The following is a 15416-nucleotide window of genomic DNA, read 5'->3' as shown; positions in this document are numbered from 1 at the left end:
TCTTTCTAATTTACTGCTTTCTTGCACCAGCTAGTCTAAGCAGTGCGTTGTCATGTTGTTGTTTTTCTCTGTTTCGGAACAAAGGCGACGGGATTCATTCTGAGAAACATGTTCGGTCGCAATTAGACGGATAATTAATACACTACCTTGAATCACACAGTTCTCCAAATGTTTGCAATAAGTACTATTGCAAACGTTGTCCTGGTGACCGACTGTTTTTGGTCCATGGAAAGGGATAAAGCTGTTGAGCTGAGCACTCCATGGTCCTAGAATGATACCGAAATATTGGCGGGAATGCTGATGCTGATATATGATGCTTGATAGTAGATGCGGGAATAATTATGATATGAAAGGCTGGAGACGTCAATGGCAACAGTATGCTGTCGTTTGGGTGGGTGTCTGGTGTTGTTTTGTTTTGTGTATTTGTTGATGTTCCGTTTTGCCCCTATTTCGATCTCCAACGGGGGTCTGGGCGACAGCCCCAGGGGCCCTGTCCACTGCACAACGCGGGGTCCGAAAGCCGGAGACCCAGTTTCATCCCTACTGTAGCTGTTAAGGAAGAACCTGAGATTGATCGGTTGGTAGCTGCAGATTGCACGAGACCAGAGCTCGTTGAAGGTATTGTCCTAACAGCCTGACAAAGTTTAAGACGATAACTGACGACATGGCTCCTTTGAGGTTCCTGTGCATGATCGCAAAGTTTTGATGTCTATCAGTCCTTTTCCCTTCTCGTCCGGCAATTGACTCTCCATCGCACTGCCGAAGCAACTGTTTTCCATGCCGGCTGGCAAACTGAAGTCGCTGTGAAGCAGGACCACAAAGTGGCAAGAATGGTTCGTTCGTCGGTTTCCCCAAGACAAGCAATGGCTTGTCATTGGTGAGCAGGCCATGCCGACCCCCGAGCACGTCATCCGAGCTAAACCCAACATTGCAACATAATTTTTCTCTCACGCCTGGATATTTTCTTGACTCGCCTTGTCTGACTCCGACTAATGCGGAAAGCACTCCGTTTTGGTTTTATGGAAACCGACGAGTTCGTGGAGTTCGTCCCATCCGCCATCATGGCATTTCCGGGAACCGGAGGTTTGGGTTCAGGTAGCTGGTACTTGCGTGATGCTGTTTCCTGCAACTTTTTGGAGAACTTCGCGAACCTAACAAGAAAAGACCGTTCACCAAATTTGTATTAGTGATGACCGGACGGGACGGAACGAACAAAAAGACGCTTGCTATAATTAGGCTTGCTAAAGTCCTGCCAGGGAGATCATTACACGCGCCGGCACGAGTTATCTCCGGCTGGCGGGGTGAGATGGGAAATTCTTGAAGAGCAGAAGCGCTTCCACTACGGAGGTATGGCATACCTGTGGAGAGAGAGGTTACATGATGGCCTCTTACACGACGTTGATGCCCCTGTTGAGCATTTCCCCCACAACCAACCCTCGTCCGGCAAATGATATACACCGGACATATGTTTCACGATCGCTCACTCTCAGAGGCATAACAGCTACCAACACTATCGATAACTACTACGTTACTGTGGGTAAATCTACAGCCAGAGAGCTTCTTTTCCTTGACCGGGGGCAGGCCTAAAATTTTGTCCCGCCGCATCCATGTGTTGATTTGTAACGCGCTGACTCCGGTTTCTCGGAGCCCGGCTCAGCTTTCTTTCCCTGGCCGAGAAGGTGTTTGTCTGGGGGATTGAATGTTCGAGTGACTAAACCCAGATCCGGACCCTTTCTTTCTCCTCCCGAATCGCCGTTCCATCCGTTTTACGTTAACATCTGGATGTACATCTTCATGCCCACCCCGGTCTCCGCTACCTTTCTTTAGCGGCACTCTGACTTATACCATAAGAACGAACGACAATCCACTTTGGATCGTCAGTCCCCAAGAGGTTATCCATCTTTCTTCTCTTTCCTCTTCTTCTTCCTTGTCCCAGTCTACCATCCTCCCCCTCTCTCTCGTGAACGAACAGGTCTTGGTCACGCCGCCGCAACTTACCTTCTTGCGCCGAAGCCACGAAACTTTAGTCGACCAAGATTCCGTATATCATATTACCATATTCACATATCCGAAATGTCCAACCCTCCCCACGGCGGCGTCCTCAAGGACCTGATCGCTCGCGATCTCCCTCGCCATGCTGAGCTCGAGGCTGAGGCCGAGACTCTTCCCGCTCTGCTCCTCTCCGAGCGTCAGCTTTGCGATCTTGAGTTGATTCTCAACGGTGGTTTCTCTCCTCTTGAAGGTATGTTCTTGGTGTACTTGGGTCCTATCTTGGTTTACATTCCTTCACCATGCCCGTCCTCCGGTTCTGGACGGCGATGATGGTGGGTGGGGTTATGGACTTCAGAAAGGACGAACCCCACCATACCAAACCATGATCCATTGCGCCTCGCTCGTACTCCCAAAAACGACAAAAGCGCTGGAAATGGCTATTGGAGATGATGGACAAGTTGCTAACAGCTCAATTCGTCTCGGCGAACAATAGGTTTCATGAACCAGGAAGACTACAATGGGTACGTGCCTCTCTTGTTTACTTATTACCCCTCCAGGGCGAACCCCCGACTAACACGAGACTTTACCCCAACCAGTGTCGTCAAGGAGAACCGCCTCGCTTCCGGCCTCCTCTTCTCCATGCCCATCACCCTCGATGTGTCCGAGGAAACCGTCTCCGAACTCGGCCTCAAGGCCGGCGCCCGCATCACCCTGCGCGATTTCCGCGACGACCGCAACCTCGCCATCCTGACGGTCGATGATGTCTACAAGCCTGACAAGTACGTAACAAAGATGTGAATTGCAGTGGGGGTGGATTTACACCACGAGGACACACCGGATGCGCGTGGCACATTGTTTGCGCATCTGGAAGACGTTGGATCAAAGAATGTATGGGATGAAATGCGCGCCAAGTGGTTGCGTCATTGCTTGGCAAATGGCCAATTTGTGATACTCGAGACATTTGCGCGGGTGGAAGTGTGACAGAACAGAAGAGCTAACATTGCGACATTTCAGGGCTCTCGAGGCCAAGGAGGTCTTTGGAGGAGATGAGGAGCACCCTGCTGTCAAGTTCCTCTATGAGACTGCCAAGGAGTACTATGTGGGCGGCAAGCTCGAGGCTGTCAACAAGCTCCAGCACTATGACTTCGTCGACCTCAGATGTGAGCAGCAAAGCCCCCTCTCCCAGCCTCCTTTCTCCCTGTAGCTGGCATTGGCGATGTTGCGATATACTGACGCGAGATGGGATGACAGACTCGCCCGCGGAGATCCGCACCCACTTCGACAAGCTCGGCTGGTCCCGAGTCGTCGCCTTCCAGACCCGTAACCCCATGCACCGCGCCCACAGAGAGTTGACCGTCCGCGCTGCCCGTTCGCACCATGCCAACGTTCTCATCCACCCCGTCGTCGGCTTGACCAAGCCCGGTGACATTGACCACTTCACCCGTGTGCGCGTCTACAAGGCTCTCCTCCCCAGATACCCCAATGGCATGGCCGTCCTCGGTCTCCTCCCCCTTGCCATGCGCATGGGCGGTCCCCGCGAGGCCATCTGGCACGCCATCATCCGCAAGAACCACGGTGCGACCCACTTCATCGTCGGCCGTGACCACGCCGGTCCCGGCAAGAACAGCAAGGGCGTCGACTTCTACGGCCCCTACGATGCGCAGTACGCCGTTGAGAAGTACCGCGACGAGCTCGGCATCGAGGTCGTTCCCTTCCAGATGATGACCTACCTTCCGGACAGCGACGAGTACGCCCCCGTTGACGAGATCCCCAAGGGCGTCCGTACCCTTAACATCTCCGGAACCGAGCTCCGCGCTCGCCTCCGCAGTGGCCGTGAGATTCCTGAGTGGTTTTCTTACCCCGAGGTCGTCAAGGTGCTGCGCGAGTCGCACCCTCCCCGCTCCCAGCAGGGCTTCACCGTTCTCTTTACCGGCTACCCGAACTCCGGCAAGGACCAGATCGCCCGTGCCCTGCAAGTAACGCTCAACCAGCAGGGCGGTCGTTCCGTCTCCCTGTTCCTCGGCGAGAACATTCGCCACGAGCTGTCTTCCGAGCTGGGCTACAACCGCGAGGACCGCGATAAGAACATTGCTCGCATCGCCTTTGTTGCTTCTGAGCTGACCAGGTCCGGTGCCGCTGTCATCGCCGCTCCCATTGCCCCCTTCGAGAAGGCCCGCCAGAACGCCCGCGAATTGGTTGAGAAGTACGGCGATTTCTACCTCGTGCACGTCGCCACCCCCCTCGAGTACTGCGAGAAGACCGACAAGAGAGGCATCTACGCCAAGGCCCGCGCCGGCGAGATCGAGAACTTCACCGGTGTTAATGACCCGTATGAGACCCCCGCCAAGGCCGACCTTGTCGTCGACTGCGAGAAGCAATCCGTGCGCTCCATCGTCCACCAGATCGTTCTCTTGTTGGAGAGCCAAGGTCTCCTTGATCGTTTCTAAACGGACTCTTCAGCGGCTGCATGGTTTTGAGTATGCCAAAAGACCATCAAGTGCTGAGTGGTCAATCTGGCAACGAAATGATGAAACAAAAACAGGAAAACGAAAATGGGGTCAAGCCAAGACGAAGTGTAAAAAGGGCATTCCAGGAATGAGGAACTGCTGGTTTCTAGCCCTACAGCATCTGGGTTGATAATGATCCCTGCAGGGTTGCGGCGTTGATGGGTGAAAGGGATGGATATGGAGACAATTCCAAGCGATATGATGATCAGATACCTCAAGGTAGAACAGAACAAAAATGGGATTCGAAGCTTTTTTTTTCCCTCTCGCTCATAGCATCGTCAGCAGCTTCTTCGCGCGCCGGTCTGGTTTGCATTTGTGCATGCTGTTGCCCTGCATATCGAACCGTGTCAGGGACAGTGCAGCAAGCGAGTTACCTTGGATCCGCCCATCCCAATGCCATGATACCTGTTGTTGATTCGACTGTCGTTCGCCTTTCTGCTGTTGATGGTGTGCCCATGTGGTTCCGAGCCTTGGACGAGGGGGGGACCCTTTGGTCTGGTTGGCGGCTGAATGTGCCAACCCCTCTCTACCGTCCATGTGGACTAAACATCGCAAGGCGCTTAACATGCGGCGGACGCTGCAGCCAACGGGTACCCGGCCTGCCGGCTTCAAGGCGTTGATTCAGCAATGATGCCTGACAAGCTCTCGTGTTTGTCCTCCATGGGATGGAAGAGCAGGGAAAGGTTCGTTGGAACACCCAACAATGGGATGAACGGCGTTTGGTGGGTCATGCCCCGTGCAACGCCCTGTGGTGATAAACAACCATTCGGCGTCGAGTTTTTCTCTGCAAAGGCTCCAGAGTCTTTGGGCAGCCACGGCACTGGCGCATCACACAGTGAAAACAACCTGGAAGACTGCCCCTCCCCCAGAGTCTGCCAGACCGCACAGTGTGCAAACGAACTGGGGCCGACGTCGTCGTCAGATCAGTTACCAATTACCATCCCGGTCAAGGTATCGCCAGCCCAGGGCAGGGGCGCTGCCCAGATTCCTTCGACACCTGAAGAACCTCAGTGAAGCCCGAGTTTGAACATTTGATCATACCACCTACTGCGAGCCAGCGTTACTCGCCATCCCACTCCAAGCACTGCAAGCCTTTTGTGGCCAATGATACACTCCTTACAATATCTGATCCAGCTAGACCAGCCAAACCGCCATCCTACCTTCGACCCGACCCACAGTCACCATCGTCTACTCCCCGACCAAAACACACTGTGACAGCGTCTTCTCGCCTACCGCCCGGGCAGTCTCCCAGTCACCGCGCTGCGCTGTCCTGTCTTGGTTCTGCGCTCTTGCGTATTACACCGCGTCCTTCGTCAGACCCGACAGAGGAATACGGAGCGCACTGCAACACCGCCCTCGACCTTTCTGGTTCGAGGCCAACGCCCACCAGGCCCCCCAACACTCGCCTGTCTGCGCGCCCCCCCCCTCTCAAGCAGCCCACCCACCCAACCGTTTTTTTGCCGCCAGAAGCTACAGCAGCTGCGTCCCGTCACTGGTAGGGCGGGTTGCTTAAACCCTGCTATGCTTCACCATGCCGTCCTCTAGAGATCAGGATGTCGACTTCGACAACAACAGCCGCGTTCGTGAGGACCGACTGCCACACCGATCCAAAAGTGACCTACGGAGAGACAAGGACCGTGACCGAGATCGAGACCGCGAAAGAGAACGGGACCGTGATCGAACCACTACCGACCGGGACAGAGAGCGCAGGAAGGAGAACAAGGATAAGGATAGAGAGAGGGACAGAGACAAGGACAGGGAGAGAGACAGGGACAGAGACCGAGACAGAGACCGAGACAGGGAAAGAGAGCGGGACAGAGACAGAGAGAAGGACAGGGACAGGGAACGGGACAGAGACCGCGACTACGACAGGGAGCCGTCCCTCCTTCGAGAAAAGCGGTCATCCAGGACTCCCAGGTTGTTGAAAACCACGGACAGCGATACCAACTCCCGTTCATCGCGCCAGTCAGTGTCTTATCGCCGCCATCGGCCAAAAGAGATGGACAAAGAAGAGTCCTCGATCCTGTCAGGGGCCGCGAGCTCCATGACCGATATAGTTCCGGAGCTTGCCCGGAGCATCGATCGGCCAAACATACCGTATCCTACCTTCAGCAAAGTCCACAGCAAAGACCTCATTTACAGCAAAGAGGATCTCTCTTGCACCCGTACCGATCCGCTCACACCTGATGGCACCGACCTCGGCAACAGCGATAAGAGGCGGTCAATGTCCGTTGGCTCTCGTTCGGCGCCACGGAAGTCTTCCTCTCTTCGGAAGGAATCACGAAAAGAAAAAGAGGATCGGCCGCCCAGCCCACCGGAAACAGACCTGTCGGGTTCTAGGAGGAGGAGATCCGGGACTCCAGTATCTGTGAAGGAAGGTGACCAGGCTCCAGAACGATCGGATTCCAGAAGCTCAAATCGGATGTCGAGATCACGATCTGACGCAAGATCAAAGCTTTCCAAAGTTTCCAGAGTGTCCAGCGAAGCCACGGAGACACAGTCCCAGACGTTTACCTCTCAGTCCAGGCATTCGCCCGAAACCACCCCGACAGAGAATACCGATGCCTCAACGGACCTTTCGACAGTCAAGGGGTCTACGATGGAGTCAATGGCGGATACGGTTCAAATCAGACGACCACCGCCAATTGAGGTCGATTCGTCACCCGAGTCTGCACCAGACTCATCACCAAAGACGCCCACGCAAACGCCACAGTTCCCGCCTCCCGCTGTATCCCAGGAACAAAAGCAAACGCGGTTTGACGCTCCATCTGACTTCACTGCTGCCTCCGAGGCTGTGACGGACACGACCGCTCAGCGAGCACCACCACCGCCGCCGCCGCCGCCACCGCCTCCTCTTAGCATTAACCTTCAGGAAGCGACCCGAGTCGACTATCTCCTGCAGAACGGCGGCTTGCCGCAAACTGTCCCAAAGACATTTCTTGCCGTGTTGCCGCGCCAAAATGGCAACAGACCATCGAACCCGCCTCTGCAGGGTGCTGAGACACTATTTGCACCTTTCTTCAACCTGCTGAACCAGTATCAGACTGTACTCAAGAACCATGGATCTATTGCGGTTGCCACTGGTCATCGAACCGTTGCTCGTCGCCTCTTAGATCGACTGGAGAATGTTTTCTCCCGCGATCTTTGCCCTGATGGCTGCCCGTGCATTATTTGCCAGCACTCGGACGAAACGCATAGAGGTCTAGGGTGGGGAGAAGTCCTTGAGAGGGTCAGCGGCCGGGTCGATCTGCCACAATGGCCGCCTTTTGACCTCGCGTCACTGGGAAGCAAGGCCCAAGAGGATCTGGCAGAACTTCCTCCGAGACCGACTTCTCCCATCAACATGGACCCTGACATTGCCGAAGAGTTTAGGGAACATTATCTGCGTCAAACGAAGCGCGTCAGGGCAGCCGTCGACCGGTGGATGCAAACATGCGAGAAAGCCCCTGCCCCGTTGCCCCAAGAGGTAGATGACGAAACGCTAACCTTTGCCATCCTCACTAACCTGGACCCCGACGACCGGCCCTTTTTCAATGCTCTGTTGTCTGGCTCGCGGGATCTTCACCCGGCAACACGGGCACCGACACCCTCCCCGTTACGCAAACCTCGAAACGACTTTGTGGTCAAGACGGGTCTATCTCTGCAGAGATTATACCGCCTATCTCAGGCCCCACGCGATGCCGAGACGGCAATGTATCTCGTCAGGAACCCAGCCATGCACGATCTTCTCTACACGATCTCTGACATCAACACTTCCGAGTGGGAAATCCTGATATCAGGTCGCTTTGACGGATTTCTCTGGTCGGGAGCAGATGATGATGGATACGAACGAGACACTCCTTTCTCCCGGGGACCGACCCCAGCCAACGGGATGGGAGAGAGGGGATTTGCGTCTCCTCGTATCATGAGCCCAGGTATCCGTAACTCCAGAACCAACACTCCCTTCAGCCCTGGTATGGGAGGCGGCCCTATGTCGTCGACTCCCTTCTCCCGCGGCCCAACACCCGCCTCGTTCGTCAGCGGGACAACGAATAACTCATCATACCCTTCCCGAGGAGCGGTGAGCCACGACGAGGAAACAGAGATCCAGGTCGTGGGCGAGCTGGAGCGCGAAATCTTCAACGGCATGGAAGCGCTCGAAGATGCCTTTGAGAAGCTTCACGAGCAAGCCATGGGAGTGAGGGATGCGTTGAGGAGAAGGGGTGCAGCGTTGGCCATGAGCCTGCAGCAGAAAAGGGGACTCGGGTACAGAGGGATCGACGTGTTGCCTTTGAGCGGGAGCAGTGGAGCTTATGATCGACCTGCCTGGGCCGATGAGGAGAAGATGATGGACGGGCTTGGTGCCGGTGGTGAAAGGTACGGCGCTGGCGGGCCTGGCCAAGGCGGTTATTTTGATGATACCCAGAGCGAATGGGGATTGCAGGATGATATCAGCGAACTGGCACCGGATGATTCGGCGAGCCAGATCAGCAGCAACCGGATGCGGAGGCCGAAGAGGAGACGGGAGAGGGCAACGCCGGCGCCGATCGAGGAGGAAGATGAGGCGTAAGCGGGTTGGGACGGCCGTTCGTAGTTCTTTTTTGTTTGGGTTTTTACACAAGGCGGAGTAATGGTTTGTTTTATGAAAATGGAATAATGACAAGGCATGGATTTTTTTCTTTTTGGGAGGCAATGGAACGAAATGACACGACCCAACATGAAGACCGTTATTCGGGTAATGAAAGCAGTCGGTGAGCAGTGGAGCGAGTAGGAAGTGGTTGGTATGTTTGATAGAGGGCGATGGACGCCGAGTTAACTTGTCGATTGTCGAACCCGGAATGGGCTTGGTTGGAGTTGTCTTTGTACTGATTTATCTTTATGCGGTCCATCACAATCTGTTCTTTATGTATACGGGGGACCATCAATGTATACCATTTTGCGCTTTTCAGGGATTAAATGCTAAATCATAATGACTTTTATCACCGGCCCTGTCAGGGCTGCAATCAAGCTTAACATCCCGTATCAGCGTCTTCAGGTGGGAGGACGCCTGTTGCCGTATCCATGTAAACCGCGCGCCGAATTTTGGTGCCTGTTGGATCTAGAAGCTTGATGTACATTTTGTTTTTCTCTAACCCGTTGTGTGTAATCGTACAACTGTAGGCTGTCCCTACTCATCACCACACAGTAACCGACACCGAACGCCTCTCGCACTATGGAACTCTCCGGGGTATGTCTTCTCTAGGTAGCTAGTTCGACCGGGCACCCGCCTCAGCCAGCAGCGTGACCGTCTCCTGCTCCCGCTCCCACTTCTCTGGCGTCATGGGCTGAACGGTAGAGATGATTCTCCACCCATTTAGCGTTGCCCACGTCTCGTTGCTGACCATGGTTCCGATCACCACGTTCTCAACCAGATCCAGCTCCTTCTCGCTGCCGGGCACGACCTTGCCCCTCTCGTGCTGGACCACGCGCTGACGGCTGGCAATGGACACGGTGACCTGCCACAACAGCTTATCCTTGGTTCCCTGCAGAGGGAAGATCTTGTGGGAGACGACGCGCGGCTCCTTGTTGTAGCGCACGAGCTCCCACGTGCCGGTGCGGCCCTTGGGCCTCTGCTCGATGTTGACCGCCAACGGCACGTACAAGTAGGGGTCGACAATCTTCTCCAGCATTTCCGCGTCGCCCGAGGCGATGGCCTCGTTCATCTGCCGGTGCAGGGCCTTGGTCTGCGCGATCAAAGGCGCCTTCTTGAGCGAGAGCAGCGGCTTCTGTCTCCAGCCGGGCATGGACGAGAACCGGTATTGTCTGGACAGCAAAAAGTCCACCGTCTTGACACGGATGATGCCCCAGAGGTAGGACATGAGCGGCTTGAACTGTTTCGGGAAGCGTGACAAGGGGGGAACGACAAAGGTTTCTGTTTCATGGGTTTATCTTTCATTAGTCCTCCATGGCTCTTCTTTCTGCCTGTTATATAGGAACGGATCAGGATCGTGAATGGAAAATAAATACCTGGGAGAAGAATGGCGGGCGCTTTGCTAGGGTCCATCTTAGCCTTCTCTAAACTCGGCGCCGGTTGCTTGTTGGTTTGCCTAATGGAATGGCCGGAATGCTTGCGAATAGTCGCGTTGGATCTTCTGTTGGCCGCTGCCCTGTTCTCTGAAGTAGAGAAGAGAGCCCGACCCACGGCCATCACTGGCGAGGTTGTCGTCGTCGCCAGCGAGCCCGGCGCGTGGGCGCGCAAGCCCAGCTTTGTTGCCGCCAGCATCCTTAATGCTTTTTCTTTCCCTCACGGCCGACCTTGGCTCGTCGCAACCCTGTCCTTCGGTAGGGTTCGAGATATGGTGTATGCGCACGAAACGGCTTTCCGTGTGACCTCAAGCCGTAGGATATGTTTTGCGCTGGAGGGAGACCGATGCTGTCGTTCGTCTCTAACGGGATGATCCAATGGTCAGTTCCGGCCGTATCGGAGGACGGAGCTCGAAGCGGGACTTGGAACAAGACGAGATCCGGGATCCGTGCTTGTGCGGATTCCCCGTTCGGCAGCTTCTTGCGCGCGACGGACCTGGCAAGCGCTGGGAAAATGGAAATCACCAACAAAACGTACCTACAGCATCCACAATTGACGGCGGTCGAAGTACCTGTACGTGCCGCGCGGACGGGGTCGAACGGGGTCGGAGCCGCTCAAAATTTCCCACGACGGATTTCGGTTCGGCGGGCCATTATTATTGGAGAATTGAGACGACGGCCCCCCAGCATACCACGCCCGCTGCCCGCTGCGAACAATCCACCACCCCGCCCGTGCCGCTCTCCAAGAGCTCTCCAATTGCGCTGACCAATGATTGTCCGTAATCTAATCGGTGTCCTCCGCCAGGGAGACCCCAGCACGACGACGATGAAAGGGTCTAGGCCTGAAGGGTTGCGGATGGAGGAGCTGCCATGAGGAGGAGCTGCCATGCTACGTCGATTAATGACCTCAGGGATCGCCCGCTTCCCGTCGTGGTTTACACGTTGAAAGCCACTTGGTTTGTATCCTGTTCGACTGACACCGCACATCGACTTCACTTTGTTGTATCTCATCCCAAACGACAGTTTTCTTGCGCGCCTTAAACCAATCGAGCGTCCCGCCGAACCTACAGACCAGGTTTTCAACTCCTATTTCAAGCCATTTGCGCGCCAATTTTATCTCCACGTATCTCCGAGTGTCGAAAAGCAGTTCAACGAAGGTCCTTGGATTTGCTGTATGGGCAGACGACAACATCTTCATGCGCAACCGAGCAAAGTCGTCCGCACAGCAGCGGGGAGCGACTCATACCTCCAACTTTGATCCCACGACGGTCGACCGACCCAAGAGCAGAAGCAACGACAGCGTCAGCACACACACACACGCGACCGCCACGGCGCCAGCAACGACGAACGGCAATGGGCTCGTCCGCCGTCTGCCCCAGCTCCAACAACAACATCAAATACCAGGGGCGCCGCCTCCTCCTCTCCCTCCTCCTCCTCCGCCGCCGCCGCCCTACCATCTCCTCGACCATCACCACCCCAACACCATCGAAGCCAACAGCGCCAATGTTCACAACGCCAACAATGCCTCCCACACAACAACAACACCCAAGACAACAGCAGCGACTCCCACGGCGGCGACGGGAGCAGCGACACCGATGACGGCCGATATGAACCACAGCAGTAACAAGAACGTCGATAAACCCCCGAATATGACGGCCCACTCGTCTCTCCTCCAACCCCGCGTCGCCGTCGCCCTAGGCGTGCCCAAGAAATGGCACTTCCTCCTCTGGCTCTGTCGCCAGTCCTCCACCTTTCCTGCCATCTGGTGGGGTCTTCCGAGCGCGCTCCGGCTGCTGGCCATGCTTCACCTGATCGTTTTCGGCGGCAGTCCAACGACATGGCAGCATATTTTCGCTCGGGTAGTAGCAGCAGGTGTAGGCAGGAGTGGTGGTGCAACATCAGCAGGAGGAGGAGGAGGGGACATGATGGGCTGCGGCAGCGGTATTGGTACTGACGGTGGTGCCATGATGATGGGGAGTCCGGATTTCTTGTCGTCTGGTGCTGGTGCTGGTGCTACCGGTGGTAGTAGTAGTACTACAAACTCTGGGGGTGGAAATGGGAACTATAACTACAGCCCGGTAGCTTCCGCAACAGGCTTTTCCGACCTCTCGTTTGAGGCGAGGCTGCGGTTGACGGAGACGTTGCTGGCTATCGTATGGGTAAGCACTTCCAACTTCACGAGCACAACTTTGAACCGATCGGGCTACATCAAACGGTTTGAGAGCTAACTAACCCTGTCTTTCCCCAAAATCTAGTGCGGCGCATCAGCCTACCTCTCCTTCTTCTTCACAGATAGCCTCATGTCGCGATGGTAAGCACAGACAGATCTCTTCCATACCCCCCTCCTTTTCCTGAAAGTTAACCTACCCCCAGAAACTGACCCTTTTCTTCCCCCCTCTTCAGGCTCGTAAACTACACCCCCCAAGCGACCATCGTCCGGCTCCTAACCATAACTACACTAAACGCCTACCTGACGTCCCAAATCCTCTACCTGACGGCCGGCTCGCAAGACCCGCGACTCCTCCTGCCGGCATGGGTAGGCATCTCGGCAATGCTGACGCTGTTATATCATATCACGCAGCGCAAGATCAACATCCGCAAGGAGACGAGTATGTCCATCCGGGCCTTTTCGGTGGCTAGCTTCATCAGCATGGTGGCGTTGCTGGCACAGGTACACTCTAACCGGACCGACTATCCACAAATTCCCTTGTGGACCTTTGTTACCAAGGTTTGGCAGGAGTTTGTAAAAGTTGCTTTGAAGATCATGGATTATGGGACTGTTGCTAGGGACTACTAGAGCGCTCCCGACAGGGTACGGATAGCGTTGCTGGATGGTTGGTGTTATTGGTTCGATTTGGAATACTTGGAATACATAGTCAAAGGCACAGTAGCAAGCATTGTACCGGAGTTTGGAGTCAGGAATTCATTAGAAAGGAGAAGAGCAGCATCACTTCATGGTATGGTATCACAATACAAGGAAATATGAACAAGTCATACACAGTAAAGAGGTATCATGAAGTATTATTGAAACTGTCAAAAGACCGCAAGCGCTGCGGCATGTCATCATGACGCGCAGGCCATGTGTAGCCTTGCATTTCATTCAGTTGGACGCTTCCTGCGTATGACGACCCGAATAAAAGATCCGCCTCGCTAAGTATAAGTCCTCCAACTGCCATCAGTCTACCAACCAAAGCAAGATAAAGCCGGTTAACCATCCTGGGGTATCATGTCTATGCGCCATAAGAGGGCCCGTAGGCGAAATGCGTCGCCTGACGGGGTTACGTCAGCGACCCCTGCCACATGGGCGGCTCCCTGACCCGCGTATCTGTCGGCGGTGTCGGCGCGACGAGCATGTGAGGCTTTAGAAACCGTGGACCTTGATGGTCTTCGCATCGAGACCGAGGCCCTCGTCCTTGTTGGTAAGGAAATCCTTGATCTTGGCACGCTGATCGCCCTGGAGCTGAATCACGTCGCCCATCTTGGAGTCCTCATCGCCAATGATGGTGCCATTGCAGGCTGCAAGCAGAGTTAGTGATAGCCCAACATAGAGATAGAGATAGAGATGATCGAGGCATCGAGCACATACCAAATTCCTTCTTGGCGACCTTTAGGATCTTCTTGGCATCAAACTTCTTGGGAATACCCTGGACGGTAGTCAAGGTCTTGCGTCCATTGCGCTCTGGTAGATAGTGTCAGCATATGGTGTAGGGCGACGACACATGTTATCTGGGATGACGGTGGGGTGACACGTACGCTGAATGCGGATATGGATGTACTCCTGAGTTTGTTTGGTCTGTCCGGAGTCCTCCTCGTCGGCTTCGGCGAAGGGGTCTAAAGTATGTCGCGTTAGTATAGCTGCGCCTTGAGATGCGAACAAAGGGGGATAGAGTCGAATCGCGGTGTGGCAGGATGGGGGGGGGTCCACATCGGCCATGGCAGACATGACGTGGAGCATCACATCACTGTGCTGTGGTCGCGCCGTCTGGTGGTCGATGCAGAGAGGGGAGGAAGGCCGTGGGCGATAAGGGTACGATTAGGTACGATTAGATGCCACGTACCGTAGGTCTTGAGATTTTCGATTGACATAAACTCGAAGTTCGCGGGGTACCTGGGGAAAGGGTTCTGTTGATGGGCGGGGATGCAGCGACCGACGACTGTGGTAGTGTCTCGCTGAGAGGTGTTGGTAGGTTGAGAGGTTGTTGGGAGCTTGTCTCGAAGTTGCTTGGTCAAAAAAGTGCCGGCGGAGGCTACTTTTAAATGATAGATGGATGCGGGCGGTGAATGGATGCTGGAGTTGTTGATGGAGAAACGGGGAATTGAAAGAGAGAGATGGAAAGGGAAGAGGTTGAGGGGAAGAGATTAGTGGAAATAGTGGGGCGTCGGGGCCCTCCCGGTCATAGCTCAGGCAGCCAGGCATCAATTATTGTCCGCTGGGTAAGACGGGCCACGAGAGGCCAAGGTAGACAGAAGTGACCCACCATCAGTCGTGTGAGGCCCTGACCCCTGATTTTGCTAATCGATACAAGGAGGGAACATGCGTCCCGCACATCTGGCCCCTTGTTCCATTCTACGGACTTTACGTTTGCACACTGCTTTCGGATCGTTCTGGACTTGGCACGTTTGCCAGCACATTCTAGACGGAAAGGCCTGCCGTTTACTCACCCACGTTGGCCGCTGCTGAACTCGGTTTGAGATGCGAAGCCCGTTCGAAACCGAGTGCAATTCTCCCGTCGTCGCTGAAGGTGATTTTCATCAGATGAATCAAGTGTCCAGCATTGCCTCGCAGCAGGTACGATTGATGAGTGGTAGGCTGGGTGTACATGCCAAGTCACCCCACCTCGGCCACGAGCATCGAGACTCCCTGATAACTCGATC

The 15416-nt window shown here is 54.9% G+C and overlaps 5 protein-coding genes across 5 annotated transcripts; 3 read left to right on the top strand and 2 right to left on the bottom strand.

Moving 5' to 3' along the window:
• Nucleotides 1-1715: 1715 nt before the first annotated feature.
• B0H65DRAFT_17258 (putative sulfate adenylyltransferase) lies at nt 1716-4548 on the top strand. The gene is made up of 5 exons (XM_062821386.1): nt 1716-2242; nt 2486-2513; nt 2589-2771; nt 3007-3152; nt 3244-4548. Exons 1-5 carry the CDS (start codon nt 2074-2076, stop codon nt 4437-4439), a joined length of 1722 nt encoding a protein of 573 aa, XP_062685938.1. The 5' UTR covers nt 1716-2073; the 3' UTR covers nt 4440-4548.
• A 1482-nt stretch (nt 4549-6030) lies between these two features.
• On the top strand, nt 6031-9048 carry B0H65DRAFT_413790 (uncharacterized protein; the record flags this gene model as incomplete). The annotated part of the gene is made up of 3 exons (XM_062823867.1): nt 6031-6172; nt 6266-8839; nt 8882-9048. The coding sequence occupies 3 exons, from the start codon at nt 6031-6033 to the stop codon at nt 9046-9048; spliced, it is 2883 nt and encodes a 960-aa protein (XP_062685937.1).
• Nucleotides 9049-9724: 676 nt separating this feature from the next.
• Nucleotides 9725-10665, bottom strand: B0H65DRAFT_504617 (uncharacterized protein; the record flags this gene model as incomplete). The annotated part of the gene is made up of 2 exons (XM_062827930.1): nt 9725-10389; nt 10485-10665. 2 exons carry the CDS (start codon nt 10663-10665, stop codon nt 9725-9727), a joined length of 846 nt encoding a protein of 281 aa, XP_062685936.1.
• A 696-nt stretch (nt 10666-11361) lies between these two features.
• Nucleotides 11362-13625, top strand: B0H65DRAFT_448895 (N-glycosylation protein-domain-containing protein). Its single transcript, XM_062825926.1, has 3 exons — nt 11362-12700; nt 12797-12852; nt 12945-13625. The coding sequence occupies exons 1-3, from the start codon at nt 11738-11740 to the stop codon at nt 13336-13338; spliced, it is 1413 nt and encodes a 470-aa protein (XP_062685935.1). The 5' UTR covers nt 11362-11737; the 3' UTR covers nt 13339-13625.
• B0H65DRAFT_448888 (protein translation factor sui1) lies at nt 13543-14953 on the bottom strand. The gene is made up of 4 exons (XM_062825925.1): nt 14600-14953; nt 14295-14372; nt 14128-14220; nt 13543-14057 (listed from the first exon to the last, which is right to left on the bottom strand). Exons 1-4 carry the CDS (start codon nt 14625-14627, stop codon nt 13903-13905), a joined length of 354 nt encoding a protein of 117 aa, XP_062685934.1. The 5' UTR covers nt 14628-14953; the 3' UTR covers nt 13543-13902.
• Nucleotides 14954-15416: the final 463 nt, after the last annotated feature.

The sequence above is a fragment of the Neurospora tetraspora genome, assembly GCF_033439725.1.
Source record: "Neurospora tetraspora strain CBS 560.94 chromosome Unknown B0H65scaffold_1, whole genome shotgun sequence".
NCBI lineage: Eukaryota > Fungi > Ascomycota > Sordariomycetes > Sordariales > Sordariaceae > Neurospora > Neurospora tetraspora.
The sequence above is the reverse complement of the archived record's forward strand: the minus strand, read 5'-3'. Positions and strand labels throughout refer to the sequence as shown.

Coding starts and splice junctions, on each gene's coding strand:
- B0H65DRAFT_448888 (XM_062825925.1), bottom strand. CDS start 14,627: ATGTCAATCGAAAATCTCAAGACCTACG. Junction 14,221..14,294: donor CATCCATATCCGCATTCAGC/GTACGTGTCACC, acceptor ACTATCTACCAG/AGCGCAATGGACGCAAGACC. Junction 14,058..14,127: donor GGTCGCCAAGAAGGAATTTG/GTATGTGCTCGA, acceptor CTCTGCTTGCAG/CCTGCAATGGCACCATCATT.
- B0H65DRAFT_448895 (XM_062825926.1), top strand. CDS start 11,738: ATGCGCAACCGAGCAAAGTCGTCCGCACAGCAGCGGGGAGCGACTCAT. Junction 12,701..12,796: donor CGTTGCTGGCTATCGTATGG/GTAAGCACTTCC, acceptor CCCAAAATCTAG/TGCGGCGCATCAGCCTACCT. Junction 12,853..12,944: donor GATAGCCTCATGTCGCGATG/GTAAGCACAGAC, acceptor CCCCCTCTTCAG/GCTCGTAAACTACACCCCCC.
- B0H65DRAFT_17258 (XM_062821386.1), top strand. CDS start 2,074: ATGTCCAACCCTCCCCACGGCGGCGTCCTCAAGGACCTGATCGCTCGC. Junction 2,772..3,006: donor GATGTCTACAAGCCTGACAA/GTACGTAACAAA, acceptor GCGACATTTCAG/GGCTCTCGAGGCCAAGGAGG. Junction 3,153..3,243: donor TGACTTCGTCGACCTCAGAT/GTGAGCAGCAAA, acceptor ATGGGATGACAG/ACTCGCCCGCGGAGATCCGC.